Here is a 24,744-nt window from a genome sequence, read left to right as displayed (position 1 = left end):
TTTCTCTGATGAAAATAAAGGTAAAGGTAAAGGGGCCCCTGACCATTAGGTCCAGTCGTGACTGACTCTGGGGTTGGGCATTCATCTCGCATTATTGGCCAAGGGAGCCGGCATACAGCTTCCAGGTCATGTGGCCAGCATGACAAAGCCACTTCTAGCGAACCAGAGCAGCACACGGAAACGCCGTTTACCTTCCCGCTGTAGCGGTTCCTATTTATCTACTTGCATTTTGACGTGCTTTCGAACTGCTAGGTTGGCAGGAGCTGGGACCGAGCAACAGGAGCTCACCCCGTCACAGGGATTCGAACCACTGACCTTCTGATCAGCAAGCCCTAGGCTCTGTGGTTTAACCCACAGCGCCACCTGGGTCCCTGGGTGATGAAAATAGGGGCATCCTATTTAGTAGTAGTAGTAGTAGTAGTAGTAGTTTTACTATTTATATCCTGCTCACCTGCTGGGTTGACCAAGCCACTTCCAACATATATAAAAACATAATAAAACATTAAACATTAAAAAAACTTCCCTATACAGGAGTGCCTTCAGATGTCTTCTAAAGGTTGACACAATCGCCGCTGAGCACCCTCTCCCACTTTGTGGTTCCCGCTTGGCTCGCTAGTATACTCTAGAGCCGAGTGGTCTAACACGTGGCCCTCAAGACCTTTTTTGGCGGCCCTCAGCACCATGTGCTGCCCACCACCTGCAGCCCTCACACTGCCTTCCCAAAGCCAGATAAGTGAGTTGCTGGGCTTTGCAGAGGAGGAGCGACGGCTCTGCCAGGGTCTTAGGTTCCCCCTACCTCCTTCCCAAAGCCCAATTAGTGCTTTTCCAGCTTTAGGAAGAAGGTGGGAAGGTTCTAGGATGCCGTTAGAGCATCGTGCCTCCTTCCCAAAGACCAGCCCTTGCTTCTCTGACTTTGGGAAAGCAGCATGAGGGCTAGGGACCCACTTAAATTTTGACCTTACTCCCCTGCCCTGCCCTGCGCTGCTCTGCATGGAAAGGCAGTGTGCAGCTTGTGGGTTCTGTGTCGAAGTTCTCTTGCGGCCCACTTGGTATGAAAAGTTGGACTGCCCTGCTTTGGAATTAAGGGTGAGGAAACAAGCTGGGAGATGACTCGAACATGCATGGAGGAAAACTCTGTTGAATGAAATTGAACACTAGTGAGGGCTCATAGAATCACAGAATTGCAGAGTTGGACCTACAGGACCACCTATTAAAAAACAATAATTTTATAAGTTGCATGTCCTTGTTTCTCAATTTGATCCTTTCACATGGTTTTCTGGTCTTTTATGCATTGTGACTTGACATTATTTTTATTGATTATAGTTTAGTAAATCTTTATTATAATTGTTAAGTGTAAACTGTTTAATTATTGCTTGCTGATATTTAAGTTTACCGTTTGCCATTATATTCTAATGAATTATCGAATATTGCTTTATTTGATCTAAGTTTTTTATTTTAAAGTTATGTTTTTATTATGGCTTCTTTGAATTGGATCAGATCATTATTAGGTGTGCGATCTTTGTTGTCTATTTTGTGTGCACCACACTCCAACCTTCAGCACCACACTCCAACCTTCTTTGGCAATCACTCATTGCCGAGTAAGATTGTCTTCCACTAAAACAGTCTTAACAGTGAGTCTGTAAGTGACTGTGGAAGCCAATTCTGGATCCACACGTCCTTCCACAGTGGAGACATAGGTTTCCGGGCGGGAGTTGATCATGGTGAAGGTTTGCCAAACATGCCTTCCTCTTAGCTCATTTCTCCTTTTCGCCCTGAGTTCATGCTTCTTCAAAGTCCATGACACTTTTGCTAAGGGCTGTTCTCCAACTGGAGCGCTCTAACCTACTGAGTCATCAAGCCTACCTAGAGGCACTCCATTGCATCCCCATTGTTCTGACCAGCACAGCTTTTCCAGGTATGGAGATGACAGCAGCCCGCTAACTATAACTTGGACCTAAAATTTTGAGGCCGGAACTCAAGTGCCAGTCCAAGTATGGAAGTCCTATGAGAGGTGGTGGTGGACTCTCCTTCCTTGGTGGTTCTTAAGCAGAGGTTGAATGACCATCTGTTGTGGATGCTTTCGTTGAGATTCCTGAACTGCAGGGAGTTGAACTAAATGATCCTCAGGGTCCCTTCAAACTCTACAGCTCTATGATTCTTGGAGAAAGCACAATCTCCCAGCCAAATAACTTTTGCTTCCATTTGCTGGTTATCTGTGATTCATTAAGGTCTCCTTGATGTTACAGATGATGTACAGGGAAGCATCACGGGAAGAAGGTAACCAAAGCTACCAAGGAGAATTCATCTTACTGGGAGTGGCTGACCGCCCACACTTGGAGATGCTGCTCTTTGCCATTATCCTGATCTGCTATATGTTGACCCTGTTGGGAAACACGACCATCATTGTGGTGTCGCGGCTGGACCCCCATCTCCACACACCCATGTATTTCTTCCTCTGCAACCTCTCCTTCCTTGACCTCTGTTACACTACCAGCCTCGGACCCCGGATGCTGGTGAGCTTCTGGAGGAAAAACAAGTCCATCTCCTATGGCGGCTGTGTGGCTGAGTTGTACATCTCTCTTGCTCTGGGCTCCACAGAATGTGTCCTTTTGGCTTTCATGGCCTATGACCGATATGCCGCAGTCTGCCATCCCCTGCGCTACACTACCATTATGAACGATTCTGTATGTTTCACAATGGCTGCCATCTCCTGGGTTAGTGGGTTCAGCAATTCACTTGTGCAGATGGTGTTGACATTTAGGATTCCACGATGCGGGGAGAACCGAATAGACCATTTTTTCTGTGAGGTGCCTGCCTTTATCAAATTGGCCTGTGGGGACACCTCACTCAATGAGGCTGTGCTCTTTTTTGCCACTGTGATCATCCTTCTGTTACCAGTGGGCCTGATCACCATCTCTTATGCCTACATTGTGGCAGCTGTGTTAAGGATCCGCTCAGCTGAAGGCAGGAAGAAGGCCTTCAACACCTGTGCTTCCCACTTGATCGTGGTGTCACTCTTTTACGGGTCAGCCATTTGCAGTTACCTCCAGCCCCGATCTGGCTACTCCCGTGACCAGGAAAAGATGGTCTCCCTTTTCTATACATTTGTCACCACCATGTTAAATCCACTAATCTATACCCTGAGGAACAAAGAGGTACACAAAGCTCTTGGAAGGCTAATGAAGAGGAATTAATCTGAATGGCTCCCAACTTTATTCAGAATATATATATAATCAATCATCTGTATGATTTCCCCTTCCTGTGGGAATTTGTAGCTTTTTTCAGACCTATATGTTTATTTTGTGAATGCTTTATTGCTGTTTGATTACTGCAATCTTATGATGTTGTAATGCTGTTTTAATGAAACTGTTATAGAAAGGTGTGGTGGAGATGTTGAAAATAAATAAATCCATCTTTCTTTCTGTTCTGGCCCTTGCTTCTTGAAAGAGTACTCAAATTCAGGTTTCTGTTTCTACCAAAATATTTTATTCACAGATTACTATGATACCTAGGCACCACAGAAGCAGACAGGATATGGTAGTGCTGGGGCTGGACATTTATCTGATATCTAGCTCAAACCCTCTTTTCTCTCTCTCCCATAACACCAGAACTTGTGGACCTCAAACGAAACTGACTGTCGAAAGATAAAATCAAGTATTTCTCCTCTAAATTTTGGTGCTTGCTCCCACAGGAGGCGGGGATGGCCCCCAACCTATAAAGCCTTGTCCTCCATGCATTTCTCCAACCCTCTTTTAAAGCTATCATTGGTTATTAGGCACGATGACTATTTTCTACATCCTCTGTCAATACTAGTTTCTGGAAGTTGCAGGAGGATACAGTGCTCTTGTACTTGGGTCCTGCTTGCTAGTTTTCCGCAGACATCTGTAAGACAACTAGATGGGCCTCTGGCCTGATCCAGTAGGCTCTCATGTTCTTGATTTGCTCCTAAATTTTCTCTATGTTGAATATATATTTTTAGTGATTACATTTCTGTTTATTGTCGAGAGGCTTTCACCGCCACAGTACACCAAGGGGTGGGTTTTCTCCAATTGCAGCGGGTAGGCAATCTTCTTCCATTTTTTTTAAATAATTATTTTTATTAAGGATTTTCTTGGGTTACAAAGGTAGTGCAGTGTCTCATGCATCATTTTTACACGACAATTTTACTTGTTGAGGCATTATGAGGAAGGGGGGAAAGAGGTGGGTGGGATGGGGAGTTGGGTGCAGTGGATTGTCAATGTTTCTGTTTTTCTTGATATGTGTAGGGGTTCTCACACAAGAAACTAAAGATCATCACAGCCAACCACAAATGAGCAATCACATCCTAAGACGAATCCTGACCTCTCTCACCAACAGAGAAGCACGAACAAACAACAGAGAACCTGCACATACGACGCTGATGCCGAACCCCTACACATATCTTCTTCCATTTTTGACACACTAGAATTTGTAAACCAATATTTTAGATTGCAGTATGGTTAAAAACATTTTCAATTAGGAAATGCTAAACCCCTTTTGGTAGAGTGTTTTTGCTGCTACTCTGGGCTTCTTACCTGCTCATAAAAAAGTTGAATAGTTCTTCCAATTTTTTGAAGTAAAGTTTCGCTCACCTTCAGTGGTATATTTGACATCAGTAAATAGGATTTGTGTATGTTCATCTTTATTACTGAATTCCTAGCCGTCCAAAAAGTTTCACATTTCCCCAATTGCTAGATGTTTACTTCTTTCTTTAATTTATTAGTTATGATTAAATATGACTACATTTTCCAAATTAGTGGTGAATTTATACCTGGGCATCCACACACATTTGATGTCTTGGAATGTTTCCCCAATGATACTGCAGTATTACCATCTAGAGGTGTGCTTGTGTGCTATAACACAACAAAAACAGAAATTTAACTGGAAGGTTTACAGAATAAAAAGTTGATTTTGGCAGGAAGCTACATGGCATGCACTGAAATATGACATGCACAGAAACAAAGCAGCATGTCTACCCCAAATGTTTGCAGGTATAAACAGTATTGAAGGTGGTATCACAAATATAAACAATAAGCTTTCTGGATGGCCACTGTGAGAATAGGATGCTGGACTGGTCGTTGCCATGATCCAGAAAACTCTTTTTATGTTCTTATATATGCAATGTTAGGCACAGTCTTTGAGCGGTGAGAGATTCCAGTGGTTTCTGCACTTACCCAGACCTCCATTTCCTTGGAGTGAAGGTCAGCAGAGACTGGTATCTTTAGCATATGGTTTTATTTACATATATACATATGCATGTGTGTGTGTGTGTGTGTGCATAAAACCATATACTAAAGATATATATAACCTGAGCACAGGATGCAGGAGCTCACAGCACTAACATCCCACTAGATCTTGCTTTTTCATTTAGTTTCCAGAGGAACCCCAAAGTTTAACACACAGAGCAAAACATGTCTCTCTGTCTCTCCAGTTTACACAACTCAGGACGTTGTTCTTCTATGTACCAGCCAGGTAAGGTGGCGACAGGAAGGCAACACATTTGTTCCTAAGGCACAGAGCAACTTCTTTGGATATGCTAAATCATAATACAGTAGTATCTCGGTTTACGAACTTAATCCGTTCCTGAAGTCTGTTCTTAAACCGAATCCGTTCTTAATCTCCAAAAAAAACAAAACAAAACAAAACAGGGTTCCTGTAAATGGGGCTAAGGGGGAGGCATTGACCATACGCAATAGGCTGTCATTGCCCTCCCCCTCCAGTGGCTGCAATCGATAAGGGGCGGGCTATCTGCTTGAACATATGTTCTCCAGAGCTAGCCCAACTCCCTCACATGCTGGATAACCCTGAAATTACCCAGATCCCCGACTGGGGGCTGGGAAGGATATACACCCAATGCCTGATCCAAGGTCTCCCTACATCTGAATTCTTAATAAAGTTGTGGCCAATTTTTATCCCATAGAATGTGGTCTTGTGTCAGCATTCCTCTCGGGGGCTGCCTGGGGCTTTGGCAGACTCCGCATGGCCGCGCAATGCTGAAAATCAGTACTCCTGATTGGTGGTCCGTGGACCCTATGGGATCCACGGCACCATTCACATAACAAAGGCTGCCATAGAGATATTTAAAAAATTCAAAAGTAAGGGCCCATTTGAAAAGCAGAGGGTCCACAGTCCTCAGTGCTGGATTACCAAATAGGCAGAGTAGTCACCGGCCTGTGGGCCCCATGTCCATAGTTTGAGCTCCCCTCGAACTAAATCCAGTTCTCTAAATGTGACACCACATGAGGTCTGCAAACAGCTAATTGGAATACTCGGAAATATCAATATGCAATGAAATAAATTTCTCCAACCAACTTTGAAAGTTTCCGCATAAATAGATAATCCAAAGACTTTTGCTCCCGAAGGAGTTAAGTAGTGTTTTCTTTTCCATCCCTTCCCTGGTGCAAGTCACAGCCTCCAGAGGACGCTGTGCAAGGGAAGAGGAGGCAGGTCCTTTGGGGCTTCTTTGCTCATGACTGAAGGGTAACATGTAGTTTCACCTTAATTATTGAGTCTGAGTTCTGGCCCTTATGGGGCTTCATGATGGTTCCTCAGAGAGCTGCTGAAGATGGGGAGAGAGAGCAATTTCCTCCACCTCTCCCACCCTCCTGGATAACATCGTAAAATCATTGAACCTCTCCCCTGAAGGCCCCTTTAGAGACAGAGAGATCATCTTACTATGGTCATGTAGATGTGCTGGTACCAACAGATAGTATGGGACACAATGCTGAGGCAGAAGAGCCCAGGCGCTGGACTGAATTAGGCAAGCTGCCCAGGGTAAGAGTTGCGGGGAGCATTTCTCTTTTCCTACCAACGTTTACACTGATCATTCTGGAGATGCCTCCAGATGTAAGAGAATCTGCATTTCTTTCTTTTTCAGTCTCCTCCTGTCCTTTTCCCCTTGACCCTCTCCCCCTTCAGATACACATACATACTGCTCTTTCTCTCTGCTTTTTTAAAAAAGATTTCTTATTATTTGATTTCATTGTTGTTGTTTAGTCGTGTCCGACTCTTCGTGACCCCATGGACCATAGCACGCCAGGCACTTCTGTCTTGCACTGCCTCCCGCAGTTTGGTCAAACTCATGTTCGTAGCTTCGAGAACACTGTCCAACCATCTCGTCCTCTGTCGTCCCCTTCTCCTAGTGCCCTCAATCTTTCCCAACATCAGGGTCTTTTCCAGGGAGTCTTCTCTTCTCATGAGGTGGCCAAAGTATTGGAGCCTCAGCTTCACGATCTGTCCTTCCAGGGAGCACTCAGGGCTGATTTCCTTCAGAATGGAGAGGTTTGATCTTCTTGCAGTCCATGGGACTCTCAAGAGTCTCCTCCAGCACCATAATTCAAAAGCATCAATTCTTCGGCGATCAGCCTTCTTTATGGTCCAGCTCTCACTTCCATACATCACTACTGGGAAAACCATAGCTTTAACTATACGGACCTTTGTCGGCAAGGTGATGTCTCTGCTTTTTAAGCTGCTGTCTAGGTTTGTCATTGCTTTTCTCCCAAGAAGCAGGCGTCTTTTAATTTCGTGACTGCTGTCACCATCTGCAGTGATCAAGGAGCCCAAGAAAGTAAAATCTCTCACTGCCTCCATTTCTTCCCCTTCTATTTGCCAGGAGGTGATGGGACCAGTGGCCATGATCTTGGTTTTTTTTGATGTTGAGCTTCAGACCATATTTTGCGCTCTCCTCTTTCACCCTCATTAAAAGGTTCTTTAATTCCTCCTCGCTTTCTGCCATCAAGGTTGTGTCATCTGCATATCTGAGGTTGTTGATATTTCTTCCGGCAATCTTAATTCCGGCTTGGGATTCATCTAGTCCAGCCTTTCGCATGATGAATTCTGCATATAAGTTAAATAAGCAGGGAGACAATATACAACCTTGTCGTACTCCTTTCCCAATTTTGAACCAATCAGTTGTTCCATATCCAGTTCTAACTGTAGCTTCTTGTCCCACATAGAGATTTCTCAGGAGACAGATGAGGTGATCAGGCACTCCCATTTCTTTAAGAACTTGCCATATTTTGCTGTGGTCGACACAGTCAAAGGCTTTTGCATAGTCAATGAAGCAGAAGTAGACGTTTTTCTGGAACTCTCTAGCTTTCTCCATAATCCAGCGCATGTTTGCTATTTGGTCTCTGGTTCCTCTGCCCTTTCGAAATCCAGCTTGCACTTCTGGGAGTTCTCGGTCCACATACTGCCTAAGCCTGCCTTGTAGAATTTTAAGCATGACCTTGCTAGCGTGTGAAATGAGCGCAATTGTGCGGTAGTTGGAGCATTCTTTGGCACTGCCCTTCTTTGGAATTGGGATGTAGACTGATCTTCTCCAATCCTCTGGCCATTGCTGAGTTTTCCAAACTTGCTGGCATATTGGGTGTAGCACCTTAACAGCATCATCTTTTAAAATTTTAAATAGTTCAGCTAGAATATCATCACTTCCACTGGCCTTGTTATTAGCAGTGCTTTCTAAGGCCCATTTGACTTCACTCTCCAAGATGTCTGGCTCAAGGTCAGCAACCACACTACCTGGGGTGTACGAGACCTCCATATCTTTCTGGTATAATTCCTCCAACCTTCCATTTCCTACCACACCACCACTCTTTAGTGCTCACCCTGCCTGTTGGACTTCAACTCCCATCGCCCATCACCATTGGCTAAGGTGTCTGAGGGGTGATGGGATAGTAGTCCAACAAAAGCCGGCAACTCAAGCATGGAGAATACTGTATAATACTGAGATAGCTGGACTAATGTTCTTATTGGCTATAAGGTAATTTAATGACTGGCCAGGCTACCCCTGGTATTTTCCACACAGTACCCTCTTAGAATCATAGAATCAGAGTTGAAAGAGGCCAAAAGGGCCGTTCAGTCCAACCCCCTGCCGAGCAGAAAACACCTTAAAAACATTCTTGACATATGCCTGTCAAACCTCTGCTTAAAGACCTCCAAAGAAGGAGACTCCACCACACTCCTTGGTAGCAAATTCCACTGCCGAACAGCTCTTACTGTCAGGAAGTTCTTCCTAATGTTTAGGTGGAATCTTCTTTCTTGTAGTTTGAATCCATTGCTCCGTGTCCGCTTCTCTGGAGCAGCAGAAAACAACCTTTCTCCTTCCTCTATATGACATCCTTTTATATATTTGAACATGGCTGTCATATCACCCCTTAACCTTCTCTTCTCCAGGCTAAACACGCCCAGCTCCCTAAGCCATTCCTCATAAGGCATCATTTCCAAGCCTTTGACCATTTTGGTTGCCCTCTTCTGGACACGTTCCAGCTTGTCAGTATCCTCCTTCAACTGTGGTGCCCAGAACTGGACACAGTACTCCAGGTAAAGGTCTGACCAGAGCAGGATACAGTGATGAATACAGAATACTATTGATGACCTGGACTACAGAGTTGCATCCAGAGTGAGCTCTGTGAGAGTTTCCTTGGCCCAAGGTGGAGCCACCTGCTCCCTCAACACAGACTGTCATAGCAGACCAAGAGTCAGGGGTGAGCTAATGAGCTAATTCCCAAAATGAGGGGTGCTAAAAGTCCTAACATGACAGGAATTCAAAAGATAATTTGGTTAAATTAATACAATTTCGTTTTGCTTGATAAGTAAAATGGGTGTAAAATTGCATAGATAGCATTCAAATTGATTGCAAAGTGCTTGCAGTTTTATATTTTATATGATAATATTCGACTTATTTGGTTTTCCAAAAGTAGTTTATGTGCTTCTTCATCAAACGGTGACTTACCAAACTAAATGTTGCCCAGTCACAAAAATAATACACACCTTCACACACCTTGCAAAAATTAAGTTTCAACCCAAAATGACACTCCCTACTGAGGTAGTGTGAGGAGTGTCATCTTGAGAAAGGGACCATAAAATATAGGATGGATGGAAGTGAAATGAAGAGAAGAACAGAGATAAAATATTGAATACACATTTTTCAGAATGAATTTACTTCTCCCTGAGACAGAGGTGAGCTAAATCCAAAAATAAGGGGTGCTAAAATGTTGTAAAATGACTTGGAAATTCAACAGCTCTTTTGGTTAAATTAATACAATTTCATTTTGCTTGATAAGTAAAATGGGTGCAAGATTGCATCGATATCATTCAAATTGATTGCCAAGTACTTGCAGTTATATGTTTTATATGATAAAATTAGAATTATTTGGTTGTTGTGTTTCTGTTACTTGCATTTGCAGCTGATACAATTAGGTTATTCAACCTTTGTTAAGTTTTTCTAAACAGATTTTCCTAATAGGGGAGGTCTCCAACCCTGGATCATTTTGTATACTCTTTGTCTTTATTTTTAACCGCAAGTCTACATTTTTCTGAGATTTGACCACCAGAATAGTACACAATATTCAAAATGTGGCTGACCACAGGTTTACATATGAGCGTATGATAGCTGGTACTTTATTTCAATCTAATTGATGGTGTTTCCTGCTTGGTAGGGGGTTGGACTGGATGGCCCTTGTTGTCTCTCCCAACTCTATGATTCTATGATTCTAATTATTTTCAACTTTGAATGCACCTTCTTTAGATCACTACAAAACATTATCATTTTCAGTAAGCATTCCAACCCTTACATGTCCTGTTCAGAGCCAAACAACATTTCCCTCTTTTAAAACAGGAATTGGCAAACTCCCAGCTTGTGGGTTCCTGTCAGAAGCCTAACCTGCTGTATTTTGTATGAACTAAACTTTTCTGGTATGTTCTAAAGGTAGCACCATCTAGAGCACATTTAAATGTTTGTTTGAAAATACTTATATACCGCTACTCATAAAAATACCAGAGTGGTTTTCCACAGCTCTGTATAAAAACCATACAATAAAAACCGCATAGCAATCTTAAAATCCAAGATCAGTTACGTATTCTGTTCCATTAGCGCTATACCCCCCATCATTCCTGATCATTTCCCAAGCTTTCTGGGAGTTGAAGTCCAGTGTTGGCTATCCCTGTGCTAGACCAACCCGGAGCAATAATGTATGCTCATCAACCCTTCTGCTTGTCTCCTGTGTAGAAAGCATGGGTCCAAGTGATTTTCCACTTGTCCCGTGCTTTCTAGGCAGAGGTTTTGCCTTTGCCCTGCTACTTCCCCTGGAAAGTCCACACTTTAGTGCTAAATCAGAGCACCCTAGTCTTCTGATTGTAACCTGGTATAACTCCTTTTAATCTTGAATATTAGATTACCCTTGGCCCTCTAGACATCGCTGAACTACAACTCCCAGCTTCTCATGCTTTGGCGATGCTTGATGGGGCCAAAGAGGGTTACTAGTTCAGGAAGAGGGTTGAAGGTTCTCCATCCGTGCATTGCCATGTGAAAGTTAGAAGGTTTTCTCATTGTACACATGGTACATGGGTGATCTCAGCCATACCAAGATGCTCCTAAGGCTTTTGTGCCAACTGTTTATTCCAGCTCCATTTTGAGTAGATGTTTTGCTATTTTCGTTTCTTCCTTTTCTAGATAATGTACAGGGAAGCATTGTGGGAAGAAGGCAATCAGAGCTATGAAGGAGAATTCATCTTACTGGGAGTGGCTGACCGCCCACGCTTGGAGATGTTGCTCTTTGGCCTTGTCCTGATGTGCTACACGATGACCTTGCTGGGCAACACAACCATCATTGTGGTGTCGCGGCTGGACCCCCATCTCCACACCCCCATGTATTTCTTCCTCACCAATCTCTCCTTCCTTGATCTTTGCTTCACCACCAGCCTCGGACCATGGATGCTGGTGAGCTTCTGGAAGAAAAACAAGTCCATCTCCTATGGCGGCTGTGTGGCTGAGTTGTACATCTCCCTTGCTCTGGGCTCCACAGAATGTGTCCTTTTGGCTGTCATGGCCTACGACCGATATGCTGCAGTCTGTCATCCGCTGCGCTACACTACCATTATGAGCCACTCTTTATGTTTCAAAATGGCTGCCATCGCCTGGCTTTTTGGCTCCGGTAATTCACTAGTGCACACAGTGATGACTCTTCGGCTCCCACGGTGTAGAGAGAACCGAATAGACAATTTTTTCTGTGAGGTTCCAGCCTTAATCAAACTGGCCTGTGTTGACACCTCCTTCAATGAGGCTTTGCTTGTTGGTTTTAGTGCAGTGTTCCTTATAGTACCACTAGGCCTCATTATGGTCTCTTATAGCTACGTTGTGGTTGCTGTGTTGAGGATCCGCTCAGCGGAGGGCAGGCAGAAGGCCTTCAGCACCTGTGCTTCCCACTTGATTGTGGTGTCGCTCTTTTATGGGACGGCCACCTTCAGCTACGTTCAGCCCGCGTCCAACTACTCCCGCGATCAGGGCAAGATGGTTTCCCTTTTCTATACATTTGTTGTCACCATGCTCAATCCCTTAATCTATACCCTGAGGAACAAAGAGGTACACAAAGCTCTGAGCAGACTGACAAAGAGAACTTAAGACCAATGTCTCCCAACTCCATGCAGAGGCTGTGTGGTTATATTTTAATAAACATAAATAAAACATCGCTGATGTTTTGGCAACCAGAGCTTCTTTTTTGTGTTGGATTGCCTGCACTTGATTGTGGTGTCACTCTTTTATGGGACGGCCATTTTTAGTTCTCTCCAACCTCCATCCAGCTACTCCAGGGAAGAATAATGAAGAAATCAACAACTTGAGTCCAATGGCTGGCAACATCAATAAAAATAAATTGTCCTTCATTCAATGGTGACTTGCAGTTTTGCTTCTGTTCGTTTGTTTATAATGATTATTATTATTTTTTACGGATGTTTTATTGGTGTTTGGAATATTTCAGTGCTGTAATGTTGCAATGTAATAATGACATTATTTTTATAGATAGGTGAGGTGGAAATGCTGTAGATTAGTGCGCCCGATTGGTGGTCCTTGGACCCCAGGGTATCCATGGCACCATTCACATAACAAAAGCTGCCAAAGAGATACACTGTATTTAAAAATTAAAAAGTAAGGGTCCACGGCTTATCTTTTGAAAAGTAGCGGGTCTGCAGTCCTCAGTGCCGGATTACCAAATAGGCAGAGTAGTTGTGAGGAATATGTTGCCTTTCCATTGTTTTTCTAATTTTAAGGATGCTTTTAGTAATGCTTTTCTATAAAAGCAGGTCTAGAGACCTCATAGCCTTGCCATTTCAAAAGGATGTTTTTAAGCAACTGACCTGCTGGGAGCCTGAAGGGCCCTGCCCTGCTTTTCTTCACCTGGCTTGGGGCAGGGCCTGACAGGCTCCATAAAGGACGGCTGCTGCTGCTGCTGGGCAGAGAGGGCTCACTTACTGTTTTCTAAATTGCTTTTATTTTTTTATCTATGTCATTTTAAATTGTGATTGATATTAATGCTGTATTCTTAGTTTTAGATTTTATTCTTCATGTGGAAATTGTTTTCCATTTGGCTGTGTACTTTTTGATATGTTTTATTTATTGTTTATGACTTTTGTTATGTTGGTAATTATGTAAATCTTGTCATGTTGTAAGCTGCCTTGAGCATTGTTTTAACTATGGAATGGCGGCATACAAATAAAATGAAGATGATGATGATGATGATGACTGCCTGATAGAACTAGGACACATACAATCTGATAAGAGTTGCAGATTAGTAGCTTCCTAGTAGAACAAGAGGATGAATGCAGTGGCGGAGTGGCACCGGGGGCAGAGAGCAGGCAGGGGTGGGGCTGGCGCGCATTCTGGGGGCGTGGTGCGCCGTCCATGGAGGCGGGGCACGCATTCTGGGGCGGGGTGCGCTGCCCGCGGAGGCAGGGCACCCAGCATGGGCAGGGGGCAGCCGCGATGGCACCCTCAGCGCCCCCAACGCACCCCTCTTCCTACACCCCCTTTCCCCCCCAAATAATTTTTATTAACATTTTTCCAAATAAACAAAACAAAAAGCAATTTTTTAAATACAATTCATCTTATGTTCACCCATCTCAGTTCATTTCGCTCTGCCGAGCTGTGACTTCCCTCCCTCCCGTCATTCGGCTTTGTTTCTCACTCTTAGCTCGCAGTTCCCTTTTACCCACATTTTAAACTAACTTGTAGGATTTATTTCAGTCCTGCAAGTGTCTTTAAACTTCTACAGTTCTTCTCCATATAGTCAATTAATTTACTCCATTCCCTTTGGAAATTTGTCTCTCCCTGGTTACGGATCCCGCAGGTCAACTTTGCTAACTCTGCATAGTCAATCATTTTCGTCTGCCACTCCTCAATCGTCGGTATCTCTTGTAGTTTCCATTTTGGGGCTAATAAAGTTCTTGCAGCGGTTGTAGCATACATAAATAATCTCTGGTCTCCTTTTCCTATTTTCTCTCCCATTAGTCCCAATAGAAAAGCTTCAGGCTTTGGGGGAAAGGTATACCTAAACATCTTTTTCAATTCATTAGATATCATTTCCTACACCCCTGGATGCATGGATTTTGACAAGGTTTGCAAAATTAGCCGAGCTTGTGATAACCACAAATGGCTACAGATAGGTATATACTGTACACTTTTAGCAAAACTGGTGGTTAGAATGCTCAGAAAGTCATATAGCTTGCGGTTAGGACCCAGACGCAAAGACCCTCTTACACCTAGGACTAGAACCTTTGGTAAGCAAATTGTGGTTTGCCATTTTAGCTTTATCAGATATGAAACTAACTTGTGCTCGCATTAAGAACAAATGAAGCGGTTAACACATGTAAATAGGACCGCTTGTGGTAAGAAAATAGATACTGCTCACGTCAACAGATTTTTGTAAGGGGGCTTTTGACCATATCTGTACAATGATTAACAAGGGGAAGTAGGATGGTAATACGTTAATAAGGCGGATGCGATACGCTGTAAACATTGCACGCCCCTTCCTGGTGGGCATGTAGAGGAGGGACTTTTGCGCTCGGGGAAAAGGATAAAATGCTAGTGACTCCCTGAACGAGGTGTGCCTGCATTGGTCAGCTATCTTGAAATGTTTTTCAATAAACCTTTTGGCTACTTCACCAATTTTGTTCAGAATTCATTTTAAAGGGCCACGGGACATTGTCTTCAGAACCAGTGTTTGTTTTTTTATCCTGCAGTACTGTGTTTCTCACATTTTAAGACACCGTCTTATATTTATTTTACTTAAGAAAATAAGCCTACGGCTTATTTTCGGGGGTGTCTTATTTTTAAAAAATTACCTCCCCTTCCTGCTGTGGTTTGGCGCCCAGAACTGGCTGCTGCTGCTGCTGCGCTGCTGGGCACTTTGTTGGCGCTTCAGCAGGGCACGCTGCAGGGTCCCGCCGCCGGGTCGGGGCTCCAAGCGGTGCACGCTGTTGCCTTTGCTGGCTCCCGCTCCGTCGGCTCCCGACCCAGCAGGACCCAGCAAGGGCGGCAGCGTGCGCTGCGCCGAGCCCCAACCCAGCGGGAGCCGGCAAAGGCAGCAGCGCGCGCTTTGCCAAGCCCCGACCCAGCGGGACCTGGCAAGGGCAGCAGCGCACACCTGGCCGCGACCCAGCAGGAGCCAGCAAAGGCAGCAGCGCGCGCTTTGCTGGCTCCCGCTCAGTCGGGGCTCGGCAAAGCGCGCGCTGCTGCCTTTGCCAGCTCCCGCTCCGTCGAGGCTCGGCACGGCGCGCACTGCTGCCCTTGCCGGGTCGCACAGGGTCCTGCTGGGTCGGGGCTCGGCGCGGGGCGTGCTGCAGCTTCTGCCGGCTCCCGCTCCATCTGAGCTCCACACGGCGCACGTTGCACATCCGCTTCCGGCAAGGACAGGCATCTTCCTTTTCCTGTTCCTTACGGAAGCGCCATCCGGAACTGCTCCCAGCACGGTATAGTACCGGTACCCCAGAATGTCTTATTTTAGGGGGATGCATGCCTTATATTTTATTGCCTTGAGAAAATCGTGCCATGGCTTATTTTATAGGCACATCTTAAAATGTGAGAAACACGGTAGTTACTGGCCTATGGGCCCCATGTCCATAGTTGGAGCTTCCCTTGAAAAATTCCAGTTCACCACATGAGGTCTCCAAACAGCTAATTGGAATCCTCGGAAATATCAATATGCAATGAAATAAATTTCTCCAACAAACTTTGAAAGTTTTTGCATAGCTAGTTAATTCAAAGACTTTTGCTCCCTAAGGAGTTAAGTAGTGTTTTCTTTTCCATCCCTCCCCTGGGGCAAGTCACAACCTCCCAGAGGACACTGTGCAAGGGAAGAGGAGGCAGGTCTTTTGGGGCTCTGCTCATGACTGAAGGGTAACATGTAGTTTCACCTTAATTATTGAGTCTGAGTTCTGGCCCTTACGGGGCTTCATGATGGTTCCTCAGAGAGCTGCTGAATAATATCATAAAATCATTTATCCTGACCCCTGGAGACCTCTTTTGAGATAGAGATATCATCTTACTATGGTCATGTACCGTGTTTCTCCTAAAATAAGACATGCCTCTAAAATAAGCCATGGCACAATCTTTTAAAGGCAAAAAAATATAAGACATCCCCCCAAAATAAGACATGTTGGGGGTACCGGTACCTACCCGACCCAGCGGGAGCCGGCAAACGCAGCAGCGCGCGCCGCGCCGCACCCCAACCCAGCGGGAGCCCCAGCACAGAGACGTGCCGAGCTCCGACTGAACGGGCCCCAGGACCCGGCAGCGGGCGGTGCGCGAAGCCGCAGCAGCCGGCAGCAGCCCCAGCCGCACCGCGCCGCACCGCACCAAGCCCAGGGACCCAGTAGTGGGCTCAGCGGGCGGCGCGCGAAGCCGCAGCTGCCGGCAGCAGCCCCAGCCGCGCCGCACCGCGTCAAGCCCAGGGACCCAGCAGTGGGCTCAGCGGGCGGCGCGCGAAGCCGCAGCAGCCAGCAGGAGCCGGCAGCAGCCCCAGCCGCGCCGCGCCGCGCCGCACCGCGTCAAGCCCAGGGACCTAGCAGTGGGCTCAGCGGGCGGCGCGCAAAGCCACAGCAGCCGGTGGGAGCCGGCAGCAGCCCCAGCCGCGCCGCGCCAAGCCCAGGGACCCAGCCGTGGGCTCAGCGGGCGGCGCACAAAGCCGCAGGACCCGGCAGGAGCCGGCAGCAGCCCCAGCCGCGCCGCGCCGCGTCAAGCCCAGGGACCCAGCAGTGGGCTCAGCGGGCGGCGCGCGAAGCCGCAGCCGCCAGCAGGAGCCGGCAGCAGCCCCAGCCGCGCCGTGCCGCACCGCGTCAAGCCCAGGGACCTAGCAGTGGGCTCAGCGGGCGGCGCGTGAAGCCACAGCAGCCGGCACTAGCCGGCAGCAGCCCCAGCCGCGCCGCGCCGCGCCAAGCCCAGGGACCCAGCAGTGGGCTCAGCGGGCGGCGCACAAAGCCGCAGGACCCGGCAGGAGCCGGCAGCAGCCGCACCGCGCCGCACCGCACCGCGTCAAGCCCAGGGACCCAGCAGTGGGCTCAGTGGGCGGCGCAAGAAAGCCCCGTACCATACTTACGGTAACAATGCTGTACCATGCTTAATAAAAAATAATACATCCCCCGAAAATAAGCCGCGATGTGTTTTTTTATAGGAAAAATAAATATAAGACGTGTCTTATTTTAGGAGAAACACGGTAGATGTGCCGGTACCAACAGATTGTATATGACACAATGTTGAGGCAGAAGAGCCAAGGTGCTGGACTGAATTAGGCAAGCCGCCCAGGGTAAGAGTTGCGGGGAGCATTTTTTTTTTGCTACCATAATTTACATTGATCATTATCATAATCACCATCATAAACTTTATTGCACTACCGAAGGCCATGGCATCATTCACAATGGGAACAAAAAGAAAAGCAACAATAAGCGTAAAAACCATAAAAACATCAGGCACTGCAGATACAGTACAATAAACCATGATCATTTCTCCTAAAAAATATTTGTTGCATACAATAGAATAGCAAGGGGTCATCAGGTAGAATGTGCCAGCTTAAATGTCTGAATCACCTTTGCAGTTGACCGCTATTTTATCTAGTTCTTTTCTCATGATCCTCTTAGCTGCCAACGCATATACTGCTACTTTATAAGTTACAAAGTCATCAGTATCACTCAGCAGCCATTTCACCCTTTCCACGCTGTTCGAGTGTGTTCCATTCGTGAGCAGGGTTTTTTATAAATCGGTCCTCTATAGTGGGCATTGCAATAATTAGTGGTACAGGTCCTCTATACAAGGTTGCCCGCACAGGCAAAGTCTCTCCTTGTACTGTACCGTACCGACCATCCACCACCACCGAGGGCATTGATTGAAATCATAATTCTGTAAAAGAAGAAGAAGAAGAGTTTGGATTTGATATCCCGCTTTATCATTACCCTAAGGAGTCTCAAAGCAGCTAACATTCTCCTTTCCTTTGTGAGGTGAGTGAGGCTGAGAGACTTCAGAGAAGTGTGACTAGCCCAAGGTCACCCAGCAGCTGCATGTGGAGGAGCGGAGACTCAAACCCGGTCCCCCGGATTACGAGTCTACAGCTCTTAACCACTACACCACACTGGCTCTGCAATTCTTAGTACAGCAAGTGGGAGCTTTGTCAAATCACTAGCTCAGATTTGCTCCGTTTTGATAAGTGGGAACCATGGTGAACTTTGGGTAGAGGCCATTGTGGTTAAATCCCTTTCTGCATCAGACCTGAAGAGACCATCTCTTAAGTGCCTCTTATCCATCTTCATGATCACCTGAAGTTCTTGTAACTGATATTGGGTCAAGAGGCATTGGATACATGGATCATTATGGAGATGCCTCCAGATGTGAGAGAATCTGCATCTCTTTCTCTTTCAGTCTCCTCCTGTCGTTTTCCCCTTGACCCTCTCCCCTTCACAAACACATACACATACTGAATGCTATTACACTCTTTTTTAAAAAAGAACATATCTTATCAGTGTGGCTCAGTGGGTGCTTCTTTTTGCTTGGCTCATCCTCTCTGGGTGTCTCCCCAGTCTTCATCTTCCCTTCTGCCCCCCCTCTAGTCACATAGGAAGGGCCATAGCTCAGTGGTGGAGCATCTGCTTTGCATGAAGAGGGTCCCAGGTTCAATCCTTGGCATCTCTCGAATGGGCTTGCAGAGAGCCGGGTCTGCAATCTTGCACAGCTGCTGCCTGTCAGCCTAGACCCGTGTCCTTCAAGCTTCAATCCCCAGAGCTGTTGGACTGCAACTCCCATTGTCCATCACCATTGGCTAAGGTGTCTGGGTCATGATGGGAACCCAAGCACAGAGAATACTGTGTAATCCTGAGATAGCTGGACTAATGCTCTTATTGGCTATAAGGCAATTTCATGTCTGCCCAGGCTACCCCAGGTATTTTCCACACAGTACCCTTTTGATGACCTGGACTACGGAGTTGCATCCAGAGTGAGCTCTGTGAGAGTTTCCTTGGCCCAAGGTGGAGCCACCTCTCCCTCAACACAGACTGCCATAGCAGACCAAGAAGCCAAGCCATGGGCCACTCCATGGGATAGATTTTTGTTGTTGTTAATATTCTTCATTGCAAATCTTATTTTATTTCCCGCACCCAGAGATCTCAGAATACAGTGTGGGCTATACAAATATTAAATAAATAAAAGGATATCCAGTGTGTAAAACTGACCTAGACATAATGAATTTACTTCTCACTGTGACAGGGGTGAGATAGTAGGGTATACTGAATTTTTCAAATTCCAAAAATGTGGGGTGTTAAAAAGTTTAATATGGCTTGGGAATTCAAAAGATATTTTGGTTAAACTAATACAACTTAGATTTGCTTGTTAAGCAAAATGGGTGTAAGATTGTATAGATATTATGAAAATTGATTGACAAGTAGTTGCAGTGTATATTATATGATCAAATTAGTATTACTGTATTTGGTTTTCCAAAAGTAGTTTATGTGCTTCTTCAGCAAAGGTCACCATCAAACTAGATGTTGTCCAGTCACAAAAAATAATAGCAGGTTTTAATTCCTCACACTCAGAAATAGCCCTCACTGAATAAATTTGCAAAAATTAAGTTTCACCCCCTAAAATGACATGCCCTAATGAGTTGGTGAGGAGTGTCATCTTGAAAAAGGGAGCAAAAATTATAGGATGGATGGATGGATGTGAAATGAAGAGAAGAATAGAGAAATAATATTGAATACACTTGTTTTTAGGAGGGAATTTAATTATTGTTTGATTTTATACTAATGTTATATATTTGATATTAGCCGCCCTGAGCCCAGTTTCGGCCAGGAACAGGGTGGGATACAAATAAATATTTTATTATTATTTTTATTATTTCATCATCATCATCATTATATTTATTATATTTATTATTATATTTATTATTATATTTATTATTATTATTATTATATTATTTCATTTTATTATTAGTATTATCATCATCATCATCATCATCATCATCATCATTTGCTTGGAAATGTATATGGGGAAAGTGCCTTGGATGGATATTTTAAGATGAAGTTGGGGGACAGATTAAGCATCTTTAACACAGATTCTTCCTCCCTCCTTAAATTGATCCTTCAAACAGCAATTCATTTTAAAGGGTCATGGGACAGCAACAAAAAAGCATATTTTGTGTTTCTGTTACTGTTCTTGCATTTACAGCTGATACAATTAGGTTATTCAACCTTTGTTAAGTTTTTCTAAACAGATTTTCCTAATAGGGGAGGTCTCCAACCCTGGATCATTTTATTGTATACTCTTTGTCTTTATTTTTAACTGCAAGTCTACATTTTTCTGAGATTTGACCACCAGAATAGTACACAGTATTCAAAGTGTGGCTGGTCACTGGTTTACATATGAGTATATGGTAGCTGGCACTTTATTTCAATCTTATTATTTTCAACTTTAAATTTGCCTTTTTTAGATCACTACAAAACATTATCATTTTCTGTAAGCATTCCAACCCTTATGTGCAGGTTCACCATGCCTACATTAAGCCGTGAAAAAATTAGGTTTTCTTATTGTACACATGGTACATGGGTGATCTGCATAGCTGCCAAGTCTCCCGTATTCCCCGGGAAATCCCTGTTTTTCCAGCTGTTCCTAGCTGAAAAAACAGATTTTTTTGGTTTTCCCCGGTTTCTTCTGGCGCAGCGGCCATTTTGGAACTGGGTAAAGCAGCATCAAAAGTCACTTCTGAGCATGCTCCGCCCAGTTCCAAAATGGCGGCAGCGCTACTTCCGGTCTGCTACTTCCGCCCGGTCTCTTATTTCTCCGACAGCAACTTGGCAGGTATGGTGATCTCTGTCATACCAAGATGCCACTATTGCTCTTCTGCCAGCGGTTTATTCCAGCTCCATTTTCTGTAGGTATTTTGCTATTTTTTCTTTCTTACTTTTCCAGATAATGTACAGGGAAGCAATGTGGGGAGATAATCAGAGCTATGAAGGAGAATTCATCTTACTGGGAGTGGCTGACCGCCCACGCTTGGAGATGTTGCTCTTTGGTCTTGTCCTGATGTGCTACACGATGACCTTGCTGGGCAACACAACCATCATTGTGGTGTCGCGGCTGGACCCCCATCTCCACACCCCCATGTATTTCTTCCTCAGCAACCTCTCCTTCCTTGATCTTTGCTTCACCACCAGTGTGGGCCCGCAGATGTTGGTGAACTTCTGGAGGAAAAGGAAGACCATCAGTTACGGTGCCTGCGTGCCCCAGCTCTACATCTTCCTTGCTTTGGGCTCCACAGAATGTGTCCTTTTGGCTGTCATGGCCTACGACCGATATGCTGCAGTCTGTCATCCGCTGCGCTACACTACCATTATGAGCCACTCTTTATGTTTCAAAATGGCTGCCATCGCCTGGCTTTTTGGCTTCGGCAATTCACTAGTGCACACAGTGATGACTCTTCGGCTCCCACGGTGTAGAGAGAACCGAATAGACAATTTTTTCTGTGAGGTTCCAGCCTTAATCAAACTGGCCTGTGTTGACACCTCCTTCAATGAGGCTTTGCTTGTTGGTTTTAGTGCAGTGTTCCTTATAGTACCACTAGGCCTCATTATGGTCTCTTATAGCTACGTTGTGGTTGCTGTGTTGAGGATCCGCTCAGCGGAGGGCAGGCAGAAGGCCTTCAGCACCTGTGCTTCCCACTTGATTGTGGTGTCGCTCTTTTATGGGACGGCCACCTTCAGCTACGTTCAGCCCGCGTCCAACTACTCCCGCGATCAGGGCAAGATGGTTTCCCTTTTCTATACATTTGTTGTCACCATGCTCAATCCCTTAATCTATACCCTGAGGAACAAAGAGGTACACAAAGCTCTAAGAAGACTGACGAAGAGAACTTAAGACCAATGTCTCCCAACTCCGTTCAGAGGCTGTGTGGTTATATTTTAATAATAAATAACTAAAACCTCACTGATCACTTATATGACACTTTTTTTTCTTAACCAGAGCTTCTTTTCAATTTTGAATTGACTGCCGGATATGCCAGTGAATCAGGCTGGACACTGCAGTCAGTACTGCACCCCTCTGAGGTCTGTGCCCTAGGCAGTTATCTAGTTTGCCCCATGATAGGGCCGGCCCTGTGTGCCGGCCTCAGTCAAATTGGCCTGTTCTGACACCTCACTGAATGAGGTGGTGCTCTTTGCTTCCAGTGTTGTATTCCTTGTTGCACCCTTAGGCCTCATTAGGGACTTTCATAGCTACACTGAGATGCTGTGTTAAGGTTCGCTCAGCTGAGGGCAGTCAAAAGGCCTTCAACACCTGTGCCTCCCACTTGATTGTGGTGTTGCTGTTTTATGGGGCGGCCATTTTCAGTTACCTTCAGCCCCCAGTCCAACTACTCTTGTGACTAGGCAAGATGGTTTCCCTTTTCTATGCATTGGGTGTCACCACGCTTATTGCACTAATCTATATCCTGAGGTATAATGGGCTTGCCCCGTTCATTCCAGGCACACGTCCGTGTTTTAAAACTTTGTGTTCATTTTTTAAAGGATATTATTTTTTACATTTGGAGTTGTGCATTGAGAACTAATATCCTTTAAAAAATAAAGATTAAAAAGACTGCCAATAATACGACCGTTGGGTTGATGGGAATAAAATGGAGGTTAAATCAGGTCCTCCCTCACAAGAGGGCACATGTTGCAGTGGGACCTGGCTGTAAGGGGGAGGGAGTACAGAGTACCCCCCCCCATCATCAAGAGTAGCTCCTCACAGAGTAGCGAAGGAAACACAGACTCCGGGGAGGGAAGTCAGGACACGGAGAGAGAGTGCCCGGGCTCAGGCAGGATGAAAGAGCCCAGACTCCACAGACGGGAGGAGAGCGAAGGGGACCAGGGGGAGAGGGAAAACATGGAACGCAGACCCTTTCCGCCGGTTCCGGAATTACGAAGGAGGAGAAAAGAAAAGAGATTCAGTGTCCCGCGCCTTTTATGTTGGGGGCGTTCGTGCCGAGGGGCACTTCCGGATTCTGCATCAGACTGAGGAGACATGTTTCTGCACCTGCTTCACTGTACATATCAGCACCAATAAACACGTTATGGAAAAGTAACCTGAGGAGCGTCGTTACTCGAGAGTAGTCACAAGAAACCCCTGACACTGGCAATCAGGCCTTGTGTTGTGGGTGGGAACATTGGAGCGGCCACAACACCCTACTGGTGGTCCCTCGATCGTGGGAGAATTGGGCTAGCGGGACGCCAGTGAAAGCGATGAAGGGACCACTATTTAAGCTGATGCACGTGCCCAGAGCTTCCTCTTTCGGGCTCAGTGCATCGGAACACCCGCCCACCTCTCCCTATATTTAGGGCTTGCGCTTGACCTTGCTATGCCGTCATGTGTTGCCTGTCGTTGGGACAGGGGCAAAACAGGAATTTTCCCCACCTGGCTGATTGGCTGGTGCCATTTGGGTTTCATCTGCCGCATAGCAAGTTGTCACAACTTGTAAGGTTGCGGATAGGTTCTGGTTCAGGTGATAGGGGTGGCAGGAAGCCCAGCCATTTATTGTAATCAATAAAGTTGTGGCCTAAATTCTGCCAAAAACCAAACCAAAAATTTGAGTCCTGTCTGAATTTATTTCCAGGCCTGGTTAAAAGGACTCCTGTTGAAATATTCTATACCACAAATGTTTGATATAGGGGGTTTCTCCCACATTTGTTATGCTATACCCCCAGCAGTTATGGGGTAACACTGAGGAAGCATCACAGAACAACCTGAAGCAAATTCTTTATGCTACCACTAATCGGTGCTTTTTTTCCTGGGGGGCACAGGGGCATGCATACCCCTAAACATTGTGTGAATCTAAGTTTGGCCTCATTGAGGGGCAGTATTTCAATATGAGTAGGAAATTGAGAATACCCCTCAACATTTTTAGGGGGGGAGCACTGCCACTAATACACAATGAAGGCGTCAAGAACATGTTGCAGAATATAACTGACAGGGCCTTGAATAGCAGTACATCACCACAAGTGGGAGTGAACTGTGTCGTATGAATAGCAAGGAGACAAAAAGCAGAGGGGAAGGAAAACCAAATCATAGCTGCCAAGTTATCCCCTTTTTAAGGGATTTTCCCTTATGCTGAATAGGCTTCCTCGTGAGAAAAGGGAAAACTTGGCAGCTATGAACCAAATGCGGATCAGTTCCTAGTGAATTTTGTGGCTATATGATGATGCGAACCCAGACCACCCCCCCTTGGACTAAAGCTAGTTCTCTAAATGTGACATCACACGAGGTGTCCAAAGAGCAAATTGGAATACTCAGAAATATCAATAGGCATTGAAATAAATTTATCCGACCAACTTTGACAGTTTACATATAGCTAGTTAATTCAAAGTCTTTTGCTCCCTAAGGAGTTAAGTAGTATTTTTCTTTCCATGCCTTCCCTCATGCAAGTCACAGACTCCAAATGACATTGC

The 24,744-nt window shown here is 45.4% G+C and overlaps 3 protein-coding genes across 4 annotated transcripts; all 3 read left to right on the top strand.

Annotated features, from left to right (window-relative positions):
* Positions 1–1,780: 1,780 nt before the first annotated feature.
* LOC118076042 (olfactory receptor 2B8-like) lies at positions 1,781–3,220 on the top strand. 2 transcript variants are annotated; one of them, XM_035098553.3, is made up of 2 exons: positions 1,781–1,793; positions 2,278–3,220. In XM_035098553.3, exons 1-2 carry the CDS (start codon positions 1,781–1,783, stop codon positions 3,192–3,194), a joined length of 930 nt encoding a protein of 309 aa, XP_034954444.3. In that variant the 3' UTR covers positions 3,195–3,220. The 2 variants fall into 2 exon arrangements, with proteins under 2 accessions (XP_034954444.3, XP_088520486.1); XM_088664360.1 differs by lacking the exon at positions 1,781–1,793 and having other exon boundaries at positions 2,247–3,220.
* An 8,253-nt stretch (positions 3,221–11,473) lies between these two features.
* On the top strand, positions 11,474–12,418 carry LOC118080101 (olfactory receptor 2G3-like). Its single transcript, XM_035105029.2, has one exon. It carries the CDS (start codon positions 11,474–11,476, stop codon positions 12,416–12,418), a length of 945 nt encoding a protein of 314 aa, XP_034960920.1.
* An 8,820-nt stretch (positions 12,419–21,238) lies between these two features.
* On the top strand, positions 21,239–22,180 carry LOC118080100 (olfactory receptor 2G3-like). The gene has a single exon (XM_035105028.2). It carries the CDS (start codon positions 21,239–21,241, stop codon positions 22,178–22,180), a length of 942 nt encoding a protein of 313 aa, XP_034960919.2.
* Positions 22,181–24,744: the final 2,564 nt, after the last annotated feature.

Source organism: Zootoca vivipara, chromosome 2 (genome assembly GCF_965207765.1).
Source record: "Zootoca vivipara chromosome 2, rZooViv2.hap1.1, whole genome shotgun sequence".
NCBI classification, from domain to species: domain Eukaryota; kingdom Metazoa; phylum Chordata; class Lepidosauria; order Squamata; family Lacertidae; genus Zootoca; species Zootoca vivipara.
This window is presented reverse-complemented; position numbering and strand designations above follow the sequence as displayed.

Coding starts and splice junctions, on each gene's coding strand:
- LOC118076042 (XM_088664360.1), top strand. CDS start 2,247: ATGATGTACAGGGAAGCATCACGGGAAGAAGGTAACCAAAGCTACCAA.
- LOC118080101 (XM_035105029.2), top strand. CDS start 11,474: ATGTACAGGGAAGCATTGTGGGAAGAAGGCAATCAGAGCTATGAAGGA.
- LOC118080100 (XM_035105028.2), top strand. CDS start 21,239: ATGTACAGGGAAGCAATGTGGGGAGATAATCAGAGCTATGAAGGAGAA.